This window comes from Lithobates pipiens, unplaced genomic scaffold (genome assembly GCF_037356315.1).
Source record: "Lithobates pipiens isolate NorthernLeopardFrog02 unplaced genomic scaffold, aLitPip1_a1.2 Scaffold_356, whole genome shotgun sequence".
Lineage (NCBI taxonomy): Eukaryota > Metazoa > Chordata > Amphibia > Anura > Ranidae > Lithobates > Lithobates pipiens.
In genome coordinates, this window is record NW_027507816.1 from 25291 (window position 1) to 50511 (window position 25221).

The 25221-nt window shown below is 49.0% G+C and overlaps 1 protein-coding gene across 1 annotated transcript in view; it reads right to left on the reverse strand.

The window, feature by feature from the left end:
* The window catches only part of SYMPK (symplekin scaffold protein), a gene marked incomplete at its 3' end in the record, with an annotated part of 48410 nt that extends 23388 nt beyond the window's left edge, over nucleotides 1–25022 (reverse strand). The window contains 10 exon segments of the mRNA XM_077466625.1: nucleotides 11436–11652; nucleotides 11734–11884; nucleotides 14357–14496; nucleotides 15562–15804; nucleotides 15883–16053; nucleotides 16189–16438; nucleotides 20435–20561; nucleotides 24474–24547; nucleotides 24622–24675; nucleotides 24756–25022. Of these exon segments, the coding sequence (XP_077322751.1) occupies nucleotides 11436–11652; nucleotides 11734–11884; nucleotides 14357–14496; nucleotides 15562–15804; nucleotides 15883–16053; nucleotides 16189–16438; nucleotides 20435–20561; nucleotides 24474–24547; nucleotides 24622–24675; nucleotides 24756–24803 (1475 nt within the window).
* Between the last annotated feature and the right edge of the window lie 199 nt (nucleotides 25023–25221).

A 25221-nucleotide genomic window follows, 5' to 3' on the forward strand; every position in this document is an offset into this window, starting at 1 on the left:
GACAGTATACTCCAGGTGCGGCCGGACCAGAGTCTTGTAGAGGGGAGAATTATCCTTTTATCTCTGGAGTTGATCCCTTTTTAATGACAATATTCTGTTTGCTTTGTTAGCAGCAGCTTGGCATTGCTGAGCCCATCATCTACTAGGACCCCGAGGTCCTTCTCCATCCTAGATCCCCCCAGAGGTTCCCCTCCCCCCAGTCTATAGATTGCATTCAGATTTTTGCCACCCAAATGCATTTTATATTTTTCTACATTGAGCCTCATTTGTCATGTAGTTGCCCCTCCCCCCATTCATTTGTTCAGATCTTCTTGGAAGGTTTCCACATCCTGCGGAGAAGTTATTGCCCTGCTTAGCTTAGTATTGTCCACAAATACAGAGATTCTTAAATAATTGAAAATAAAGAATTCAAGAAAAAAAAAAAAAAAAAAAGAAGGACAAGGAAGAGGGAGGTCGTAGATCGAATCCCACCAAGGTGACAGAGCATGCAACTGATGACAAAGCTGTGCAGGTTGTTGGCAAATGTGGAAGCCAGAAGAGCCACACCCAGCATTGTCCACTTCTGGGTGAAGAGCCCATTACCCCGATCCAGCCACTGGTGACTGAGAAAGTCTTCCTGCCAATTTTCCACGGCTGTAAACAGACAGAACAATGTCTCGCCCTAACAGAGGACCAAGTCCTCTTCCCTCTGAGCAGTGCGACTTCTGGTCACGCCTTGACGATATATGTATGCCACGGCCATTGCATGACTGGATTCTTGGCAGGTTTAGACAAAACTGAGGGGTACTGTATCAAAAGAAATTATCAGGATGTTGGTGGAAAGATGGGCTTCCTCTGACACTATCCCCTCCCTGCACTGAGAGGGCATCAGGTCCATAGGTTGGCATCCATCGTGAGAACCTTTCAGGTGCTGGGTTGGAAATTCCCCACACCAGAGAAAGTTGGCCCCGAAGGTCAGAAACATGGGGCAAGTCCAAGGACTAAGCCTGTTCCAATTTGCCAGAATGTTGACTCCAATGTTCTGGAGTGAAATGGTGTATGGCACTGCCTCAATGGTATATGGGCTTACCATCAGGCCCAAGACCCCCCCAGACAAGCAAATTGAGTGCCGACTCTGGGACCAAAAGGCAAGGACAGGATCATAGAAGGAAAATAAGTTTGTCCAAAATGCAGACAGAACCTGGACACAGTCCTAGCCAACATCAGGCCTGGGCGCTCTAGTCCCCAGGCAGGCAGTTCTAGTTCTGGGCCCATGTAAGTCTGTTTCAGTGACAATTTTCAAAGATTGAGGATCTAACTGAAATCGCTGCATTCTCTGCACCCTGGAAAATGGCTGACAGAGAAGACTAATTCTTTATCAGCAGATAGTCCATGTAACCCACAACATGTATACTTCCCTCTTAGAACAGCGCAAAGCTAAGACTGGGTAAAGTGCCCTGGTAAAAATTTGAGGGCCATGGACAGGAAAAAATAAAGATGGCGGTGAGGAGGAAACATTTAAAATGTGCAGGTAAGTGTCATAGATGTCCAATGAGGTTGCCAAACAGCTACAAGAAGATCCACCTGTGTTTGCAGGAAAAATGGAATTACGTACCGGTAATGTCCTTTTCCCCAATCGTCTTTCAGGACAGCCACCTTAGAGAGACACTGGCTCCTCCCCTCTTAGGAAACACCGCCTTCATTTTCATGATTTAAGCCTCCTCCTCCCTTCGTTCCTCAGTTCTTCCAGAGTACCTCCGGTCAACTGGGGAGACACAAGAACACGTCAAACAAACTTTTAAGTCTTACCTGACGGTCTCATGTAATGAGTTCCCGATGATCTGCAAAAAACTTGGGTGGGAACCGGTGCTGTCCTGAAAGACTCCTGGAAAAGGACATTACCGGTACGTAATTCCATTTTTCCCCAATCGTCTTTCAGGACAGCCACCTTAGAGAGGATAAGCGAGTATATTACCTTAGGGTGGGACCTACTGCTTGCAGCACTTTGCGACCAAAGGCTTGGTCTTTGGCTGACAGAAGATCCAGTCTATAATGTCTCACAAACGTAGAAAAACTGGACCACGTTGCAGCTCTACAGATCTGTTCCGGAGATGCCCCAGCCCACTCTGCCTGAGAAGTTGCCACTGCCCTGGCTGAGTGTGCTCTAATCCCGGCTGGAGGGTCTAACCCCCCTGCCACGTACGCCTGCCCAATGGCTAACCTTAACCATCTAGCTATCGTACGTCTAGAGGCTTTGGAACCCTTCCTGGCCCCTGAAAACAAAACAAAAAGTGAATCAGTCTTTCTGAACTGACTTGTGCAGTCTAAATAATAAAGAACACATCTTCTAACATCTAGTCTGTGAAATGTGTTCCTGTTCTCTAACTGGATTTGAACAAAACGTAGGTAGCACAATCTCCTGTATTCTATGGAAACTGGAGGCTACCTTAGGTAAAAAAGCCGGATCCATCTTAAAAACCAAACGATCCGGAAAAACTTGAAAAAAAGGAGCCCTAACAGAAAGGGCTTCGAGTTCACTTACTCTCCTTGCTGTAGTGATCGCCACCAAAAACACCGTTTTGAGAGTGATCAGTTTTAATGAGCAAGATTCTAACGGCTCAAAGGGTTCCCCTGTGAGAACCTGTAAAACTAAAGAAAGATCCCAAACTGGGAAGGGGGAGCTTGAAACCGGTCTCTGCCTACCTAGGGCCCTGAAGAACCTTACTATCCAAGGGTCTGATGCTAGATGTTTCTCCAAAAACACGCTTAAAGCGGAAACCTGACCCTTCTGTGTTCCAAGTGCTAACCCCTTATCCGCCCCTGCCTGTAAGAACTCTAGAACAGCTACAGGGCTGTGCACGTTGAAGGAACCCTCTGAACACCAGCTGTTAAACCGCCTCCATACTTTTAAGTAAATGGACTGGGTTTCCTTTTTCCTACAGTTTAGAAGAGTGGCTACCAACCGGTCTGAGAAGCCTTCGGCTTTCAGCAATTCTTCTTCAGAAGCCACGCTGCCAGGTTCCACCGTCCTACCTGGGGACAGAAAACCAGGCCCTGAGACAGGAGATCCTCCTGCGCTGGGAGAATCCAGGGGGGTTCTACAGACAGGCCCTTCAAGATGGAGAACCACGGCCTCCTGGGCCAGTGAGGTGCAATTAGAATAAGGGTTGTGTTCTCCACTTGAAACTTCCTTATTACTGCTGGAATCAGCACGGGGAGGGGGGGGAAGGCATAGCACCTGGAGAAACCCCAACTCTGTGCTAGTGCGTCCACCCCCAAAGCCCCGTCTCTTCTGTTTATGGAGAAGAAAGTGGCTACTTTGGCGTTTTCCCCCGCTGCAAAAAGATCTATTGAAGGAATCCCCCACCTCTGGGTGATCATTTCGAATATTTCCTGTTTGAGAACCCAATTGCCTTCTCTCAGTGTTTTCCTGCTGAGGAAATCTGCCACCTGATTTTGTTCTCCTTTCAAGTGGATTGCTGAAAGGGACAGGATATTTGCTTCGGCCCATCTGAGGATGGCCTCCGCAAGGGCCCATAAGGATTCGCTCCTGGTGCCCCCTGCCTGTTGATGTAAGCTACCACCAAGGAATTGTCCGACCTTATTTTTACATGATTCCCCCGGAGCTCTTTCTGAAAGGTCCTGAGAGCTAGATCTACTGCCCTCAGCTCCCTCCAATTCGAGGATCTCCTCGAGTCCCTCTTCTCCCAAGTACCCTGTATTAATCGGGAGTCTAGGTGCGCCCCCCAACCTGAGCTGCTCGCATCGGTTGTAACCACCCTGGAGGTTGGCAAAACCCACTCTAGGCCTTGGGACAAATTTGCTCCCTTTCTCCACCACCAGAGGGACCTCTTCACCTGGTTTGGAATTAGAACCAGAGAATCCAGAGACTCCTGGCTGTGATTCCAAACTTTCAGAACAAATAATTGCAGAGGGCGGTAATGTAATCCCGCCCACTGAACCGCTGGAAGAGCGGATGTCAGCAACCCTAGCGCCGACATGATCTTCCTTATGGAGATTTGGTGGTTGCCCTGAAGAAACAACAGTGCCTTGTCTACCTTTTGAATCTTCTCCAAAAGGAAGAAAGACTCTTTGTTCTGTTGAGTCCAACACGTACCCCAGGAAGGTGACCCTCTGGGAAGGAATTAAGTTGGATTTCTCCAGGTTCAGGAGCCAACCCAGGCTTACTAAACAAGTTTCTTGTGACCTGTAAATCCTGATTTAACTGTGCTGGGGAAGGAGCAAACAGGAGAAGATCATCGAGATATGCGATCACCGAGATTCCCCTGAGACGCAGAAAAGCCAGAACTTCTGCCATCACTTTGGTGAAGATCCGGGGAGAAGAGGATAGCCCGAAGGGAAGTGCTTTGAATTGAAGGTGCAGCACTTCCATTGGAGTTCTCACTGCTAGTCTGAGAAAATGCTGGTGGGTCTCTGCGATGGGAATATGCAGGTATGCATCTTTTAAATCCATTGATGCCATGAAACAGTTCGGTGGAAGGAGTGCTTTTACCGAGTAAATCGAATCCATCCGAAACCGTTTGTAGGTGACTGAGACATTCAGAGGCTTCAGGTTCAGGATGAGCCTGAACTTTCCCGAGGGCTTGCGAACCACAAAAACGTGGGAATAGAAGCCTCTGCCTGTCTCCCCCACTGGGACCCGTACTACCACTTCCTGTTCTTCTAACTCCTTTAGAGAGGAAAGAAGGGCAGCTGATTTCTCTGCGCATTTTGGCAGCTCGGTGACAAGGAGCCTCAGAAGAGGGAGTTCTGAAAACTCCAAATGGTAACCTCTTCTGATGATCCCCAAAATAAACTGATTGGAGGAAACCGTCTCCCACTGTGGGAGGAAGGCCCCCAACCTTCCTCCCACCGTGACCCTGTCACTGAGATTTTTTGGGCTGTTCAGGAGGACGAAAAATTGCTCCCCCGGGGGGCCCTTGCTTTTGGGTCCCCAACTCTTCTTCTGCTGAACAGTACGGGGGGCTACAACCCTCTTCTGGGGACGAGTCCTTCTTTTGGCCTGTTCCCCAAGTTTCCTTTTAACAGGAAAGGCCTTTCTCTTGTCTGCTGTGCGATCTAGCACTGTTTCGAGACCTGGCCCAAACAGCAAATCTCCTGTAAAGGGGATCCCACAGAGTTTGAGCTTTGATGCATTATCTCCGTGCCAGGTCTTCAGCCATAAGGCTCTCCTAGCAGAGTTGGTCAGAGCCAAGGACCTTGCCGATATTCTCACTGATTCAGCAGAAGCGTCCGCAATGTATGCTATCCCTTTGAGAAGCATGGGAAAGAAGGATAGAATAGTCTCCTTCGCTGTCCCTGCTTCAATGTGTGCACTAATCTGGGTAAGCCAATACTCCATGTTGCGGGCCACCACTGTGGCTGCCATGGCTGGTTTAAGATTTCCCTGTGATGAATCCCAGGCCTTTTTAAGAAGGCAATCCATCCTTCGATCTATAGGGTTAGAAAGTACCCCCATATCCTCAAAGGACAGATCCGTGTGTCTGGACACCTGGGAAAAAGCAGCGTCTAATCTGGGAGATTTATTCCAGACGAGAGTCTCTTCTTCCGAAAAAGGAAACCTTCGTCTTAATGCCCCGGAAAAGAAAGGTTTCCTTTCGGGATCCCGCCATTCCTTCTTGATGGTATCGATCAAGACGTCATGCACTGGGAACACCCGCTTTTTTTGTTCCCCCATGCCTTTATACATCTGATCATGGAGTGACAATGTCTTAGTTTCTTCTTGAATGCCTAAAGTGGTATGAATAGCTCCCAAGAGCTCATCCACTTCCTCCAGGGAAAGCTTATACCGTGAGATTCTACTGGATTCCCCATCCAAACCCTCAGCGTCAGATTCCCCCTGGGAGTCTGAGACGACACTGTCAATTTCTTCCTCAGCTTCCGCCCTGGGACCCCCTGGATTCTCTCCCCCTGCAGGAGGAACATCCACTGGGATAGATGGTACACTCTGCTGCGCTGGTGTAGGAGTGCTCTGGGGCTGAGGCCACTGGAAACTGGAGAAAAAGGTCTTGAAGGACTGAAAGGTACCAGAGAGTTCCTTCATAGAAGCTACCAGATCTGCACCCTGCTCTACTGCCTGTTCCCTAAGTAAACCTTCAATACATTGTTTACAAATTGCTTTAGACCAGGAGTCGCCCATAGAAGTTCTACATGAAGGGCACTTTTTCTTAGAACCATGGGGGGACTTGCTCGCGGCTTTCTGAAAGACACAAAGTAAAGGAGGGAACAGCATAAGCCTAAAAGGAAAAGAAACACCAGCGCTACATAGAGGACCACCGGGAGTGCCCCTCCCTAGGATCAACCATCACCAGGATCCCAGACGCACTACCCTTCCCCCCGACCACCAAGGAGGAAACACCAGTGGAGCTACTGGATATAAGTAAGGGAACACCTCCCCAGGGTTCCTCTTACCTTTGAGTGGCTGGTGCTGTTATCTCCAGGAGTTCTTGAAGCCTCTGCTTCGGACATTCTCCCGTTTGAGGAAGCGTGGTACGAACGTGCCTCTAACAGCTACCTGTGCAACTGAAGAAAGAGAGGCTGCACCAGCCGAACGCTAGGTTTCCCTTCACGTGCCGCGTCCGGAACCGGAAGAAGCGGATTGAACGAAGGGGTCCGCCCCCACCGGAACTGACGTCGCCCGCCAACCGGCCCGGCTTCCAGCTCCCAGCCGGCTGTATACACAGGGGGGCCCTGGACGCCTTCGTTGCAGCGCCCCACTGGGCGAAACGCAGGGATGAACCTCTCCAAAGACTTCCTGCTTTCCCCAAGCGAAGATTGGAGTGCGTGTAGAAAAGGTCAGTCAAGAGTTCAGCTTCCCCAGCCGACCGGACTGCCAGTTCCGTTGAAACACCCGCGGGTGAACGAACGGACGACCCTGTAATACTTCCTGCTTTCCCCAAGCGAAGTTTAGGGTATACGGACAGTACGAACACTTCAGCTCCCCGCTGATCAGACTGTCCCGGGCCGACCGATAAACGGTCGGATAGCCGAGTGGGGCCGGAGCTCCGCTCGGATAGCTTCAGTTTCACCAACCGAATTCAGCTAAGGTTCCTTAGCGGTGTCTCCCCACCAGAGGAAACACCATAACTGAGGAACGAAGGGAGGAGGAGGCTTAAATCATGAAAATGAAGGCGGTGTTTCCTAAGAGGGGAGGAGCCAGTGTCTCTCTAAGGTGGCTGTCCTGAAAGACGATTGGGGAAAAGAGGTGAATTTGTGAACATGAAGTGAGAAGGAGGTGGAGCCCCTGGAAATGTCATACTGGACCCAAGCCAGAAGGTCAAAAAGGCTAAACAGGTTGGGGCGCTTCATCACCAAGAGGTTGGAGGACCAAGTCTTCTGACAAAAGCATGTTCTAAAATTTCAAAAACTTGGGAGTTGTTGACCTGAAACAAAATTGTTCCTAGTCTCAGGATTAGGTATTAGGTGGCCTTCCCACAGATGGACCCCCCCCCCACACACACACAGTTCTGCTGGCCAGCATCTCAGCCAAGGACACATAGATTGGGAGGCGGCTTAACCTGGACATCTGAGCCAAAGACACATATGGAGAGGAGGCCAATCCTGGAGATCTGAGCCAAGGATGCATATGAAAAAAGGAGAGGCAGCTTATCCTGGAGATCCAAGCAAAGGACAGCTATGGATGGAGAGGAGGCCAATCCTGGAGATCTGAGCCAAAAGAAGCATACGGAGAGTAGGCTGATCCCTGAGATCTGGCGAAGCATATCCAATAAACAGTACTGCAAGGCCTCAGGTAAAAGCTGGAGTTGTTGGTGTACAGAAGCAGGATGCGAGGATGGAAACTGAATCTCCAGCCATTCGCTTGGTCCAGAAAGTAAGAGTATGCCAAACGGCCATGAAACAACCACAGGCTACATGGTGGGGTCTCTCAAGGAACAAAGGCCTAAAACCTGCCTCTATACTTTGTTTATTGGATTCCAACAGGATTAATCTTTACAGGGATGGTAGGGGTCCTATTAAGACAAGCGATGGCAGGGTCCACTTCTTTCAAAAGCTCTGCTCAGTATGAGATTGCTGAGAAAAACTATCTCAGAGGAAGAAATAGCTTTTCAGGGTAAGACCAGTCACCATATATGACGGTCTCCAAGAGAAAATGTCCTAGCATGTTTGAGCAATTATAGGGACCCTTTCTGGAGCTCTTGGGGTGAAAATATTTGGTCTGCAATAAGGGTAGCAATAGTATGGATGAAATCTCCACTAAAGAGATCCTGATCCGATTTCTCAGAAGGGGGTGGGGAGGGGTCTTCCTCCTCAGGCAGTGTATCAGCAAGAAAAGCAAAGTCAGACTCAGGAGGGCAGACTGACTTGTGACCCCTGCCATCTATGGCCTCCAAAAAGTCAAAGGTTCCGCTTCTGAAATCAAGACATGGTGGCAGAAACTCCTCCCTCGATAGGAGAAAGTCTGTGTGGCCAAAGGGCATGAAGAGTGCCCTGAGGGAGGCAGAGACACTGGGGGGCAACTCTTTGACCAGAGGGTATTAGGACCCTGAAAAGAGGCAAACCAGCCTCCAGGAGCCACGTGTTGAGTCTAAGCTAGCAAGACCATCTGAACCCTTCCCCCTGTGCTAGCAACCTGCCATGTGCAGTAAGAAGTCACCACCTTTTATTGCGGCAGAGAGGGAAGGGTGATGTCTTCTGAACTCTGGAAAGGACCGGAAATCCCTCTGCTGTACTACAGGAGCCACAAGTCACTGGCCGGCCAGGAGAAAGAACTGCTCGGTTGTGCGGAGTGAATCCACTGAGAAACTTGGGGTGACTCCAGATCTACGAGACTAATCGAGTTCTGTGATAGATAAACCATGACTTCCACTGCCACTCCTGAAGTGGCCAAAGAGCCACTAGCAACACAGCTGTAAAAATAATGACTTTGTCCATCAGGCTTCCAAAAGGGTGAATAGATGGCGGCCTGCGCCTACAATGAGGGCGAATAGATGGCGGCCTGCGCTTACAATCGAGGGCGAATAGATGGCGGCCTGCGCTTACAATCGAGGGCGAATAGATGGCGGCCTGCGCTTACAATCGAGGGCGAATAGATGGCGGCCTGCGCCTACAATGAGGGCGAATAGATGGTGGTCTGCACCTACAATGAGGGTGAATAGATGGCGGCCTGCGCCTACAATGAGGGCGAATAGATGGCGGCCTGCGCCTACAATGAGGGCGAATAGATGGCGGCCTGCGCCTACAATGAGGGTGAATAGATGGCGGCCTGCGCCTACAATGAGGGCGAATAGGTGGCGGCCTGCGCCTACAATGAGGGTGAATAGATGGCGGTCTGCACCTACAATGAGGGTGAATAGATGGTGGTCTGCGCCTACAATGAGGGTGACTAGATGGCGGTCTGCGCCTACAATGAGGGTGACTAGATGGTGGTCTGCGCCTACAATGAGGGTGAATAGATGGCGGCCTGCGCCTACAATGAGGGTGAATAGATGGCGGTCTGCGTCTACAATGAGGGTGAATAGATGGCGGTCTGCGTCTACAATGAGGGTGACTAGATGGTGGCCTGCGCCGACAATGAGGGTGAATAGATGGTGGTCTGCGCCTACAATGAGGGTGAATAGATGGTGGTCTGCGCCTACAATGAGGGTGAATAGATGGTGGTCTGCACCTACAATGAGGGTGAATAGATGGTGGTCTGCGCCTACAATGAGGGTGAATAGATGGTGGTCTGCACCTACAATGAGGGTGAATAGATGGTGGTCTGCACCTACAATGAGGGTGAATAGATGGCGGTCTGCACCTACAATGAGGGTGAATAGATGGTGGTCTGCGCCTACAATGAGGGTGAATAGATGGCGGCCTGCGCCTACAATGAGGGTGAATAGATGGCGGTCTGCGTCTACAATGAGGGTGACTAGATGGTGGCCTGCGCCGACAATGAGGGTGAATAGATGGTGGTCTGCACCTACAATGAGGGTGAATAGATGGTGGTCTGCGCCTACAATGAGGGTGAATAGATGGTGGTCTGCACCTACAATGAGGGTGAATAGATGGTGGTCTGCACCTACAATGAGGGTGAATAGATGGCGGTCTGCACCTACAATGAGGGTGAATAGATGGTGGTCTGCGCCTACAATGAGGGTGAATAGATGGCGGCCTGCGCCTACAATGAGGGTGAATAGATGGCGGCCTGCGCCTACAATGAGGGTGAATAGATGGTGGTCTGCACCTACAATGAGGGTGAATAGATGGAGGTCTGCGCCTACAGTGAGGGTGAATAGATGGCGGTCTGCGCCTACAGTGAGGGTGAATAGATGGTGGTCTGCACCTACAATGAGGGTGAATAGATGGCGGTCTGCGCCTACAGTGAGGGTGAATAGATGGCGGTCTGCGCCTACAATGAGGGTGAATAGATGGCGGTCTGCGCCTACAGTGAGGGTGAATAGATGGTGGTCTGCACCTACAATGAGGGTGAATAGATGGCGGTCTGCACCTACAGTGAGGGTGAATAGATGGCGGTCTGCGCCTACAGTGAGGGTGAATAGATGGCGGTCTGCGCCTACAATGAGGGTGAATAGATGGCGGCCTGCGCCTACATATGAGGGTGAATAGATGGTGGTCTGCGCCTACAATGAGGGTGAATAGATGGTGGTCTGCGCCTACAATGAGGGTGAATAGATGGCGGTCTGCGCCTACAATGAGGGTGAATAGATGGTGGCCTGCGCCTACAATGAGGGTGAATAGATGGTGGTCTGCACCTACAATGAGGGTGAATAGATGGCGGTCTGCGCCTACAATGAGGGTGAATAGATGGTGGTCTGCGCCTACAATGAGGGTGACTAGATGGTGGTCTGTGTGCAGAGGGGTGGACATTTATATATTCCAACCTAAAGCCGTATTAAACCTGAAATTAGAAAGGTCATATTTTATCTTACCAATCATCAGATGTGGCGCAGCATTAGTCTTCACCTCCGTTTTCAACTGGTGATCTGACCAGCAACATGGCCCCCCCACTTTAGCGCACCCCACTCTGCACAAAGGAGCACAGGGGGTACATTTGGAGAGCAGCATTGCCAGTTGCAGAGGAGGGTGGCGTTAGGGGGGAGTGTTAGATACTATGAGATTCTGATACACTAAAAAAAAAAGTTAAACCCAAAACTCCAGCTCACACATTTCAATCAGTTACCGTAACCCTTTTTTTGCTTCTTTTGGGATAAATATTTTACATAAATGAATATAAACTGATCACTGTAAGCACCCCTGTCAGTGGCCAGTAGTTTGTCTCAACTTTGAACAACAGACTTCCTGGCAGGATCACTTGAGAAAATACAAGAAAGAGACCTAATGCAGCCACATGTAATTGGTAAGCTGCCATATAATACGGCTTTAAGGATTACTGCTGGCAGTCTACAGACACCCCGAGCCACTGGAGACCAACATCCCGATATCTACCGACTTGGGGCCTCCCTCCATCGTACCTGATCTGTGTGGTTGGCAATATTGGCTCGGGTCTTTTCTTGGCCAACGGGGCTCCATCATCTTCCTCCTTTAGGCCCTTAGACTGAGAGCCCAGCACAGAGATGGCCTGGCCGGTGGTGACAAGAGTGGAGACTCTTCGTTTGATCACCAGCCCTTCTGGCTTTATGCTTTCTTCCTCCACCACTTCTGCCGGTGTTTCCTTCACCCTTTCCACACCTGCAGAAGAGATGAAGATGATGATCAGAAAATTGCTTGCCCACATTCCTATTACCGCTCAGCAATTTATGGACAGTTTACCTGGACCAATGCCAGCAGCAGTCATCTGTGAGGCCATAAGACGAGCCAGATGTCTTATCTGAGCGTCTGTCCCAGCAGACTCCACTGGAGTGTAGGTGGACTGGAAGGAGGCCGGCATGGTATCCGGAAGGTAGACCATACTGATGAGAACCTGCCGAGAGAGCAACAAGATTCACAACCTGTGACCAGGAGAAAGGAAAAAAGGTGACAGAAGAAGTAGAAGAGAGGAGATAGGAGGAGGAAGAAGTTGAGAAATAAGGGGATGGCAGTAATATTGTTCACAGGAAAAAAGGATGGACAGAGAGTGCCAATATCACGTTATTAAGATCCCAGCTCGGGACCATGGTCCCCCATCTACCCATGACTAGGACAGATCCCAGCTCGGGACCATGGTCCCCCATCTACCCCATAACTAGGACAGATCCCAGCTCGGGACCATGGTCCCCCATCTACCCATGACTAGGACAGATCCCAGCTCGGGACCATGGTCCCCCATCTACCCATGACTAGGACAGATCCCAGCTCGGGACCATGGTCCCCCATCTACCCATGACTAGGACAGATCCCAGCTCGGGACCATGGTCCCCCATCTACCCATGACTAGGACAGATCCCAGCTCGGGACCATGGTCCCCCATCTACCCATGACTAGGACAGATCCCAGCTCGGGACCATGGTCCCCCATCTACCCATGACTAGGACAGATCCCAGCTCGGGACCATGGTCCCCCATCTACCCATGACTAGGACAGATCCCAGCTCGGGACCATGGTCCCCCATCTACCCATGACTAGGACAGATCCCAGCTCGGGACCATGGTCCCCCATCTACCCCAGACAAAAAGCATCTGAATTGTCTTGTAGATGTTTTGAGAGCTGCAAGGGAGAGAAGTCCTTCAGAAGAAGGTAGCTTGTGATTCTGATGCCCGAGTTTTAAGCAGGACAAGCAGCGGTGCAAAAACCTATGTGAATACTCTAGGAGCAGAAAATAGACCAAAGGGCAGTGCCACAAACAAAGTGGTTTTCTACCAAGTGCAGAAAGTGCTGATGATGTGCGTAAATGGGAACATGTAGACAGGCATCTCGAATGTCCATAGATTTCATGTATTCCCTTGTTTTAGAGAGGCAATAACTGAAGGAAATTGTTGCAGGGTTTTAAATCCAGAATAGGAAGAATACTCCTTTCAGGCTTTTGTACAACAGGTTTGAGTAGAAACCTCTGAACGGGTTTTGTGGCGGTCCTGCACAACTCCCTGGAACAAGAGGTGGTTTAGGGCTTTTTGTAAATCTTACTGTCCTTGGGCAAGTTTTGGTCTTGGTTTTGGCCTCTAGTCTGTACCCTTTTGAAATCGACTGAGCCCACAGGTCTGGGACATCTGTGACCCAAAGAGAAGCAAAATGTCCCACTACTCTTCTTAGGAGTGAGGAGGACCCATCATAGTGAAGAGTACTTGGGGGAGGCTTGGTGGGCCAAGTCTTGGACCGAAAGGGTAAGAAGGAACTTGGGTTTCAAAGTTGAAGCCTGATTAGAGAGGAAAGGTTCCTTGCATTTGAGGAGCAAGGGGCTCCTGAAGAAGGTGGAAATGAAACCATTTCACCGGTGACCTCTTCTGATAAATCAGTCAAGTGCCTCACGGAACAGACGTCTTCCTTGGAAAGACTTATGGTGTAAGACCCTTTATGCGGGCAACTTTATCTATCCAACCTTTTAGCCATATATTGCACAGATGTGAATAGAGGGGATTGTCATCCTGGGCATTTGTTGCATGAAATGTTACAGAGCAGCCGCTCTCAACCAGGGTTCAGTGAAACCCCTAATGTTTCCTCCAAAGGCTTCCAAGGGTTCCTTGAGAAATTTCTGATACTCCGAGAAGTTAATACTCTTTGGTTATCTGTAAGTGGAGGATTATTCCCGCTGAAAATGTAGGCAGCATCCTTCTCCTTGACCACCACACTAATGTACAGAGAGCTATAGATGCAGCAATTTTTAGTATGGGTCCCGAGACCAGAATACATTTAAAGGGTTCCTCCATATTAAAAAGATTGAGAAAGGCTATTCTAGGGCATCTACACAGAAAGGTAGAGCAGAAGGCATATGTTGTAACTGCAGTGTGACAGACATGTATGGAATGTTCTTCATTGCCCTAATGGTGACCAGTTCTCAGCCGACAGAGGGCTAAAGTCTGCTTATGTCACTCAGCCAGCCCAGACTTCGGAAAGTTCCTGACAATACGGTCGGCACCAACCAGATGCCTGGACCGACATCTGGCTCAACCGCTCAGCAGAGAATCAATTTGCGATTTGAGGAAAAGCAGATGTCTTACAGTACATATGTCAAATACTAGGCCCATGGGCCAAAACCGGCCCATCAGGGGCACACGCCATGCCCTTCACTTTCTGGGAGGTCAGGTAAGATTATACAGAAATAAAGCCCACCTCTAGGGTATGTTGGGACAATCTTTCAGTTATAGGTTGTCATGGAGAATTCCTGGGGACTTGCAGACAAGACAGAAGAAGCCATGATTAATTCCCATACAATTTTCCTCCTGTCCCTCAGGGGGAGCCATCGCTATTGCTGGTACTGTTCCACATTGGGCCCCCACACCCCCCCAGAGAAGACACTTACCAGATTGGCCACGCTCTCCGGAGTCAGCAGCGGGTTCAGGAAGTCGGCTGTGACATCTGTAGCAGAGAGTGTGCTGGGCGCCGGCAATGGAGGATGTGGTAATGGGTCCTTCTCATCGTCATCATCCGCCAACGGAGCGTCTGCAAGAAGATATAAAGAGTCATGGGAAATGCTGCATCCTCTGGCTTCAATGCTACAACTCAGACCTGAAAATGCTGCGTCCTCTGGCTTCAATGCTGTGACTCAGACCTAGAACACCTGAAGTATATAGTAATTCCTTTGACTCAATGTTCTGAAGCATAACAGCCAGGGATCTAGCATTTTCACAAGGAATGTCAGGAAGACAGCCAACAGATTTTTCTCAACATAACCGATATAAAGATTTTGAATTTCCTCTGTCAGGTTCATTTTTCTGTCTGTCCAGTGGTGAGCATTTCCTTTACTTCCTGCCCCAGTGACTGAAGATGGGGGGGGGGGGGGGTAATCTGACATGTAAACAGTGACGGCATCACACATGTGATCTATTACTGTGATCGTCAGAGAGAGAATTTTATCACTCTAAACTTGGAACCTACAAAAAGGCTTTTAGGATAATATCCATAGGACACGTCCTAAGAATAATTGAATGTCCCGTAGTTTGTCGCCATTCCATGAGTGCGCAATTTTAAAGCCGGACATGTTTGGTATCTATGTACTCGGCGTGACCTCATCCTTCACATTTATCAAACAAAAGTGGAATTATAGAAAGAAAGAAAAGAGTTGATTTTTCAAATATGAGACGTGTCAGAATTGGCCTGGTAGTGAGGTGGTTAATAATGGACTTGCAGTGTGAAGCGTGGGGGGAGAGGTTCTAGGCATTAATAATGGACTTGCAGTGTGAAGCGCGAGGGGAGAGGTTCTAGGCATTAATAATGGACTTGCAGTGTGAAGCGCGGGGGGAGAGGTTCTAGGCATTAATAATGGACTTGCAGTGTGAAGCGCGGGGGGAGAGGTTCTAGGCATTAATAATGGACTTGCAGTGTGAAGCGCGGGGGGAGAGGTTCTAGGCATTAATAATGGACTTGCAGTGTGAAGCGTGGGGGGGGGAGAGGTTCTAGGCATTAATAATGGATTTGCAGTGTGCAGCGTGGGGAGGTTCTAGGCTTCCATGGTCCCCATGTGTTTTTGTCCTTAGGGTTATGTAAAAAATAAAAAGTCCCTCTCACCAGTTCGGCTTTTCTTTTGGCTCCCTTCCCCAGCTTCTCTGGTTCTCTTGCGGCTGAGGTCGCGGGGTGGAGGTAAGTGACGGGTGATCTCGGCTTGGTTTGTTCCTAGATCCAACAGAAGGGTGCTAATGGGCCCCTGATAATCACAAGAGGACGGATGTCGCAGAACGCTCAGCAGCTGCAGCTTGAGGTTCTTCCGGACACTACTGACCTGAGACTTGGCCAGAGTTGGCGGCAGGTTTGCTGCAATGAAAGGAGGAGGAGGTTAGTCTAGATTACAGAGAGGGAAGAGAAAAGCAGATGAAGATGACAGCCAAGTACCATGGAGGGTCTCATATGCCTGGACAACCTCGGCCATAAACATCGGCCTCTGGCGAGCAATGGAAGCCAAAGAGCCGAGTGCCGCAGTGAGGTTGATGCTGGAGATCGCCGGGTGCGCCATAAACTTCAGGAGTTCCTTCAGGGCTAGTTTTCCTGTGTCCCGTAATGTGTCTGCAAAGATACAATGGGGGAGGGGGATGAGCTTTACACCAACCACGGGGGAGCAGAGATACGGGGGATGAACAGGTCTATACAGGGGGGGGGGGGGGACATTTCTGCACACAGGGGTAGGACAGGGATACATACTGTATTTTAGAAATGGGTGGTCTGTCGGGATCTGCTCCAGACTGATGTCGCCTTCCTGTCTCTTGGGAATTTCACTCTCTGGAGTTCGCGGGGAGAGGGTGACAATTAGACTTTCCACAAACTTCACGGCGTGTGTGCGGATCCCGTCATTGTCAGATTCCAGCAGCTGAAGGATGTCCCCGGCCATTTCAGTCACTAGGTCCCAGCATGACTCTTGTTGTTCCGATGGTGGACGGGAACGGACAACCCACTGCACAAAGAATGGAGAAAATGAGGAACGACACCAGAAACTTGGAGGAGAACTAGGGAGTATTACTATCAGGAATTTGGGAGAACTAGGAGGAATGACACCAGAAATGGATGGCATGCAGGAAGACTCCAGGACCCCAACCAGGGCTCTCAGAGCCAGCAATAACACTCATTTTGGACCAAAGGGGAGGGGCCTAAAGTAGTACAATCTGGGATTGTATTTCACCTCTGAGGTGTAGGGATGTTCAGGTCCTAGCTTTAATATTTGTTTTCAGAAGAAAGGTGACGCTACAGACAAAATGAAATGGAGATGGCTTGGAATATTTACCAATGGGAAGGCCCTTTATAGGAGTCTGCCTGTGGAATCAGCAGAATCTGAGGATGTCCACTAACAAGTCACACCCCTCCCCCCACCTTGGAAGATGCATGAATGAGCACCTTGTACTAAATTGGTCCGTATAAAAAACAGATTGTAAAAAAAGGTACAAAGTGTTCACGTTAAGATCATTGCAGGTTCACTTTGTGGCTGAGGAAAACGAGTTGTGACCTCCACATACAGAAAGGCTTCTTTACTGTAAAAGCTGAGAACATGTGGGACAAACCTCCCCAGGAGCCGATGAGCTTCTATATGCCGGAAACGAGATCTATGAATAATTTAGTAATAAAACTGTAGATTGTTAGTCTGCAGAGTGCCGTCCCAGGGGGCTAGGAAAACCTCACACAGGAAGGAGACATTGAGGGCTGCTCAGTGCAACCTTGCAGCCAAACCGCGATTGCGATGGGCCAGAGAATCACATCTTTTGTGCAGAAAAGTCCAAACAAAATGAAAGTCCACTAAAAATGTCCCTCCCCCATACCTGGGTCCTCCCAGACAGGACAGCTCCTGGGTTTCATCTATAATATACAGCAGCCCTTCCCGATGTCTTCATGCGCCGCGCTAGCTGCTGACATGAATCCACAATGGCGGGCAGCCTGTAGTGCTCCATGGAGGCCCTGTTGATGAAATCGTGCCCGTGGCACTACGGGAAAGCAAGAGGTTATCAGACCCGCTGCTCTGGAAACCTCTCAGCGAGACTGACTGGTCTGTAAGGCTGACATTGTTTGCAAACAAGTCCCCCCAAAAAATAAAATATTTTCCAGTTTAGGCCAATATGTATTCTTATACTTTTTTTTTTTTTTTTTTTTTTTTAACTAAAAATATCACAATACGACCTGCAGTGATGATATTGGGGTGTGACTGACGAGATTTCTCCCATCGGCTGCATTGGGGTTTGGAAACGCCGGCGATGGTGGTAGGAAAACCGATGCACACTATACACTAACCAATAAGGAGTTTAATTATTGCCTACTCTTTTTATCTTTGCGAGTGCGATGTTTGGCGATTTTACGAATCAAATTAAAAGCTGTTTTGCGGGATTACACTATTGTTTGCTTTTTTCATATTCCTTTGAGATACTAAGGATACTCCACACCTTTGGCTGTTAATTCTGAGAGTCCGGTAAGCCTAATACTAAAGGGGGGCTCTGCTGTCACACATCACCCTTGGTTCTTCAGCACGTGTGGAGGTGGTCTGTACTGGTGTCAGAGGTTCACTTCTTCTCTGTTTGTCTATGTGTGTATTAGAGAGTGGAAATAAAAGTGGACTGTTCTGTCATTTAAAAAGATATGGACTATATGGACCGCAATTAATATGCTAGATTATTTATTATATTAAGTACATTTTGGATTAATGATTAAGCGCTGCTGAATTTTCTCATTTTTATGTGGAAATTTAGATTTAATAAGTGTATATATTGAAAGTTATCGCATCTACAAAATAGGGGATACATTTTTTTTTTTTTTTAAATTAGTAATGGCGGCAACATGCAATTTTTATTGTAACAGACATTGCGGCGGACAGATTGTACACTTTCAACACTATTTTGGGACCATTGGCATTTATACAGCGATCAGTGCTATAAAAATGCACCGATTGCTGTGTAAATGTCACTGGCAGTGACGAGGTTAAACACTAGGGGGCGATCAAGGGGTTAACCGTTCCCTCAGCATGTTCTAAGTGTGGGGGGGGGGGGGAAGAGATGGGCTCACTAGAACATGACAAATCACTGGGATCAGTAGATCCCTGTCATATGTTGCTACATAGGAATCTCCCTGTTGTGCCTCTCTGTGCCACAATCGCACTGGCCACTGCGACATGCGCCCGCTAGCCCCGGATGATGCAGAGATATAAGGGTACATTGTTTTGCACACCCGTGTCACTTTGCCAACGTATATCGGCGTGAGCCGGTCAGCAAGTAGTTAACCAGCCTATAGATTGAAGGAAGTAGTGTACAGTCTGGAGATCCGCCAATAACTGTTGGTATGACTCCGCCACCACTAGGAGGTCATCCAGAGATAATAGTCATCACCTTTAACCTTAGCGGAGCCAGCGTTCCACCCCCCCCCCCCCCCCCCCCCCGACACCTCTGCTGGGTTTGGCAGGTTTTAAAACCACCACGCTGATGATGTCACATGGAAGTGACCCCGCCGGGTAGTTCCGCCCCTCCACAATCCTCCCACCAGTCACGCTGTTTAACAGGGAAAACAAGCAGACTGCCGCAAGGAGCTGAGGGTGAACATTCCCCATATGATGAGAAGCAGGGACAGCAACCACAAACCCACTCCCCCCCATGGATGTGCCACTCTGGGACCTGAGAAGATAGGAATACCACCTCATCGCCACAGGAGCCATGCCCATGAGACTCCAGGAACCGTGTTACACAACACCCCCCCCCCCCCCCCCCAGGTCTCATGGGCTGTCTTGGGACCCCCAGCATGAAGGAGAATCGAGATATTCAGGGGAGGAGCCCCCCGGCATGATGGAGAATAGGGATATTCAGTGGGAGGAGCCCCCGGCATGATGGAGAATAGGGATATTCAGTGGGAGGAGCCCCCGGCATGATGGAGAATAGGGATATTCAGTGGGAGGAGCCCCCCGGCATGATGAATAGGGATATTCAGTGGGAGGAGCCCCCCGGCATGATGAATAGGGATATTCAGTGGGAGGAGGCCCAGCATGAAGAATAGGGATATTCAGTGGGAGGAGGCCCAGCATGATGAATAGGGATATTCAGTGGGAGGAGCCCCCGGCATGAAGAATAGGGATATTCAGTGGGAGGAGCCCCCGGCATGAAGAATAGGGATATTCAGTGGGAGGAGCCCCCGGCATGAAGAATAGGGATATTCAGTGGGAGGAGGCCCCGGCATGAAGAATAGGGATATTCAGTGGGAGGAGCCCCAGCATGAAGAATAGGGATATTCAGTGGGAGGAGGCCCCGGCATGAAGAATAGGGATATTCAGTGGGAGGAGCCCCCGGCATGAAGAATAGGGATATTCAGTGGGAGGAGGCCCCGGCATGAAGAATAGGGATATTCAGTGGGAGGAGGCCCGGCATGAAGAATAGGGATATTCAGTGGGAGGAGCCCCCGGCATGAAGAATAGGGATAGTCAGTGGGAGGAGCCCCAGCATGAAGAATAGGGATATTCAGTGGGAGGAGCCCCAGCATGATGAATAGGGATATTCAGGGGAGGAGCCCCGCATGATGAATAGGGATATTCAGGGGAGGAGCCCCAGCATGATGAATAGGGATATTCAGTGGGAGGAGCCCCAGCATGATGAATAGGGATATTCAGGGGAGGAGCCCCGCATGATGAATAGGGATATTCAGGGGAGGAGCCCCAGCATGATGAATAGGGATATTCAGTGGGAGGAGCCCCAGCATGATGAATAGGGATATTCAGTGGGAGGAGCCCCAGCATGATGAATAGGGATATTCAGGGGAGGAGCCCCAGCATGATGAATAGGGATATTCAGAGGAGGAGCCCCAGCATGATGAATAGGGATATTCAGGGGAGGAGCCCCAGCATGATGAATAGGGATATTCAGTGGGCTGGGGATTCTATCCATATAGGAGGGGGATGAAGATATCAGATGATATGACCACACCCATTTCTTACCTGAAGAGCGACTTTATAGAGCTGAGTCATGGTCAGGATGGACTTCTTCACCACATTGACATTCTCATCCTTCAGAAGCATATGCAGGTTCGCAATCAACTTTATCAACAGCTCGTTATCCAGCTTACTGTACAAGGAGAATAAAACAAAGCTGTCTTAACCACATGGACTACAACTCCCAGCACAAACCCAGAATCCTCCTCATCGACCCCCCCACCCCAGATTTCTCGTTCACCCAACTCCCCCCCTCCCCACCCTCCCTCGCCCCCCAACCCCATTTCTCGTCCACCCCCAAACCCCCCCCCCCCCCCTCGCACCAAAAATCCTCAGGAGGAAGCCATGGTCGGGGGAGGTTATGAAAGACAAAAACAAAAACAACAAAATAGTGTAGCGCTAATTTAAATAATGATATATTCACAAGGGAAGATATCCGTGTATAGACAATCATGAATACTAAAAAACAGGGAATAAAGTCCTCTATAATGTGACTAATACACGTGAAATGTGATGAGAAATATTCTTCAGATGAAAGACGTTTCACTGATCAGGTGTAGCCAGATGTATCAACTTGTCTGAAGTAATCTAGAAAATAGATGGAATATTCTTACCAGATGTGGGACTCGCCAGTCTTACAACAGTTGAGTCAAAAACGCTTGGGGTCTACACATGAGACCAGATGATGGATTGGAAGTAGTCAAACCGGATTCCCAGAAGGCTCCAAATGGTGGAACAGCCGTGGCGGGCGTCTCAGGAAGTCCCTCAAGTTGTCCGGATCAGGTATGGCCCATTTAGATTTCGGACCCCGGATGTGGAAGAGATTTCATAAGAATGATAATGAAGCAAAAAGAAAGCTCCAAATGGTGAAGGTCAAAAAAAATTACCATGAGGTATTTATTTAAAAAGTCATAAAAAAGGACATGAATTATGACAAGTGATCACAAAAACGGAAGAAAATAATAAAAGCAATGTGGGGTGCTAGATGCGAGTCCGACGCGTTTCGGCAAAGAATGTCTTCAACAGGGGCATGATAGAACCCACCACATTGCTATCGAATTTATAAAGTTTTCAAACCAGACCCGCCTATAAATGGGCGGAGTCTGTAATCAAAACAGGATGTGTAGGGAGTGGCCGCCAAGTGGTGTCAAGCTTGTGGGCGGGCAAACACAAAACCAACCACAATGTATTTAGCCAAACAACCACATGTACACATTACCAACAATCCATATAGAACATAAATAAGACTATGCATGTAAATACACCTCTTTGGGGGGGACCTTATGCTGGTAAATCTCACATGGGCACTGGTGTGTCAAAATATATATCTTTACAACAGCAAAATGATCTTTGCTGTGGGTTCATTATTGTTAGGCTATTCTTGTGTTACTAGGCTTATTATTTATCACTTGCACATTTGCATAAAATGAAAGGGTGAGCCCCATCTGGTGTGGGCAAAGAATGGCAGATGACTACTCACACCAGACGGAGGGAGTCCATACATTTAAGCGAATCCACATATACAGCGTAGATGCTTGGCTTTGGGTTTGCGTTTGAATTTCTGCACAACATTAGGATCTTCAGTAGATGTGGTGTTATATATTTTTTCTATTCTCAATTTATTTTATTTTAATAATTTGGGATGTTTTTAACAGTTCTTTGATATTCTGTCTATGCTGTACCTTTATATGTGCAATTTGCTGTAACTTGGGCTACATCTATCTGAGCCCAGTATAGCATGCACTACAAAGAAAAATTCATATATTTACTATGCACAAAATGTTTATTTACTATTTACTCCCCTCTTCCTGCTTTCGGAATTGGTACATGGGGACACGAACTATGTCCATCCCCCTTGTGTTTGTTTCCGGTTCGCGTTGGTGTGTTATACACACTGCGCCTGGATTGATACAAGGGGACGTGGGCTACGTCTATGCCCTCCTTGTATACACTTCCTGTTTCCATCGGAGTGACGTGCACACTGCGCCGGCTCCTATACTCCCATAATGGGAGGAGCTGACGTTGGCGTGTCACATGACCCACGGCGTGGTACATCCGCTCCGCCGGTGTCTTGTAAAATAGTGTCCCCTATCAGATACTGTCCCCTGCGTACTGCGCATGCGCAGTACACAGGAACACAGTTTCCGAAAATTACCGAGGATGAATGGCGCCTGCGCCATGAGTCCAGGTTCTATCCCCACTATCCAAGTAGACATAGAGTTAGAATAAAAAAGAGCCGAGCGGAGCGAGGCCGAGCCCGAAGCGTGGCGAGCGAAGCTCGCCCGCGAGGGGCCCTCTAAAATTCTCAACCCTATGTCCGCTTGGATAGTGGGGCTACCTCCTCCACTCACGGCGCAGGCGCCGTTCAGCTTCGGAGTTTTTCCGAAGCTTCGTCTGCTCCGTACTGCGCATGCGCAGTACGGAGCGGACAGCATTTGATAGGCGGACTCTATTAGGCAGAACACCGGCTCTCCTATCTTTGTGATGGGAGGAGCTGACGTTAGCGTGCCATGTGCACGCCGCGAGTCCCCTGGCGTAAAATGAGACGCCTTTTGTGTATCCCCTATACCATGGCAACGCAGAGTGCGGGCCATGGTATAGGGCCGATGTAACACGGACGTACGTCCGTCATGACGTCATCACGTCATGTGACCGGAGGTAGATCATGGGACCAGTTTGATTTACTGGTTGTTACTATGACAACCTGTCAACAATGCATCGGCGCTATGGGTTCGGCGGGATGTAGCCAAGCATCTACGCTGTATATGTGGATTCGCTTAAATGTATGGACTCCCTCCGTCTGGTGTGAGTAGTCATCTGCCATTCTTTGCCCACACCAGATGGGGCTCACCCTTTCATTTTATGCAAATGTGCAAGTGATAAATAATAAGCCTAGTAACACAAGAAATAGCCTAACAATAATGAACCCACAGCAAAGATCATTTTGCTGTTGTAAAGATATATTTTTTGACACCAGTGCCCATGTGGGATTACCAGCAAAGGGTCCCCCAAAGAGGTGTATTTACATGCATAGTCTTATTTATGTTCTATATGGATTGTTGGTAATGTGTACATGTGGTTGTTTGGCTAAATACATTGGTGGTTGGTTTTGTGTTTGCCCGCCCACAAGCTTGACACCACTTGGCGGCCACTCCCCACACATCCTGTTTTTGATTACAGACTCCGCCCATTTATAGGCGGGTCTGGTTTGAAAACTTTATAAATTCGATAGCAATGTGGTGGGTTCTATCATGCCCCTGTTGAAGACACTTTGTCGAAACGCGTCGGGCTCGCATCTAGCACCCCACATTGCTTTTATTATTTCTTCCGTTTTGTGATCACTTGTCATAATTCATGTCCTTTTTTATGACTTTTTAAGTAAATACCTCATGGTAATTTTTTTTGACCTTCACCATTTGGACCTTTTTTTTTTCTTCATTATCATTCTTATGAAATCTCTTCCACATCCGGGGTCCGAAATCTAAATGGGCCATACCTGATCCGGACAACTTGAGGGACTTCCTGAGAGACGCCCGCCACGCTGTTCCACCATTTGGAGCCTTCTGGGAATCCGGTTTGACTACTTCCAATCCATCATCTGGTCTCATGTGTAGACCCCAAGCGTTTTTTGACTCAACTGTCGTAAGACTGGCGAGTCCACCACATCTGGTAAGAATATTCCATCTATTTTCTAGATTACTTCAGACAAGTTGATACATCTGGCTACACCTGATCAGTGAAACGTCTCTTTCATCTGAAGAATATTTCTCATCACATTTCACGTGTATTAGTCACATTATAGAGGACTTTATTCCCTGTTTTTTAGTATTCATGATTGTCTATACACGGATATCTTCCCTTGTGAATATATCATTATTAAATTAGCGCTACACTATTTTGTTGTTTATATTTTTGGGCTTTGTTTGCTGGAAGTGTTACCAGCTGTTTTTCACTCTTAGTTTAACATAGCGCGGTGTTTTCCCCCCTATCTACGGTTATGAAAGACAGACACACAGCTGTTGAGCTCCAGCCAATCATCTCTCACCATGCTTCTTCGATAAAATTCACCACGAATTTGCGAACGTCCACCAATTTGTCAGCTTGGAAGGCGATGATCTCCTACACAGGAAGAGATTGGATGAGAAGATCACATGACACTGGGGGAAGAAGGGGGTGGGGGAGGGGTCACTCACATCCAGGAAGTTGTCCAGCAGTGTGGGGTCCTTGTTTATAATCAGCTCCTGAACCTGCAGATGGAGACACAGATATAAGAGAAGCCGAGCAGAGGAACATCAGCCGTAGCGAAGTACAAAGGAGGGGGACTCACCTGTTTCAGCATGGTGATCTTGGAGTCATTGCTGGCCAGAGCCGCCATGTTCAATAATTCCCACCACCTGGAGGAGAGAAGAGCCGAGTCACTACTGAACGGGGGAGGGGACACCCAATCAGCACAGAGCTGTACCCTCCCCCACACCTCATCTACTCACCCGCTCGGAGGTGGAAAGGACCTCAGCGACCAAATCATCCTGGGTGTAAAACTGAGAGGCACGCTGAGCGCCATGGCTGCCCCCGGGGAGGAGTCTGAGGAGAGAGGAGAAATGTCAATGTCCGGGAGGGGGGAGGAAAGGGAGCGGGGAGAAAGGGACCGGGGGGGAGCGGGGAGAAAGGGACCGGGGGGAGCGGGGAGAAAGGGACCGGGGGGGAGCGGGGAGGAAAGGGACCGGGGGGGAGCGGGGAGAAAGGGACCGGGGGGGAGCGGGGAGAAAGGGACCGGGGGGAGCGGGGAGAAAGGG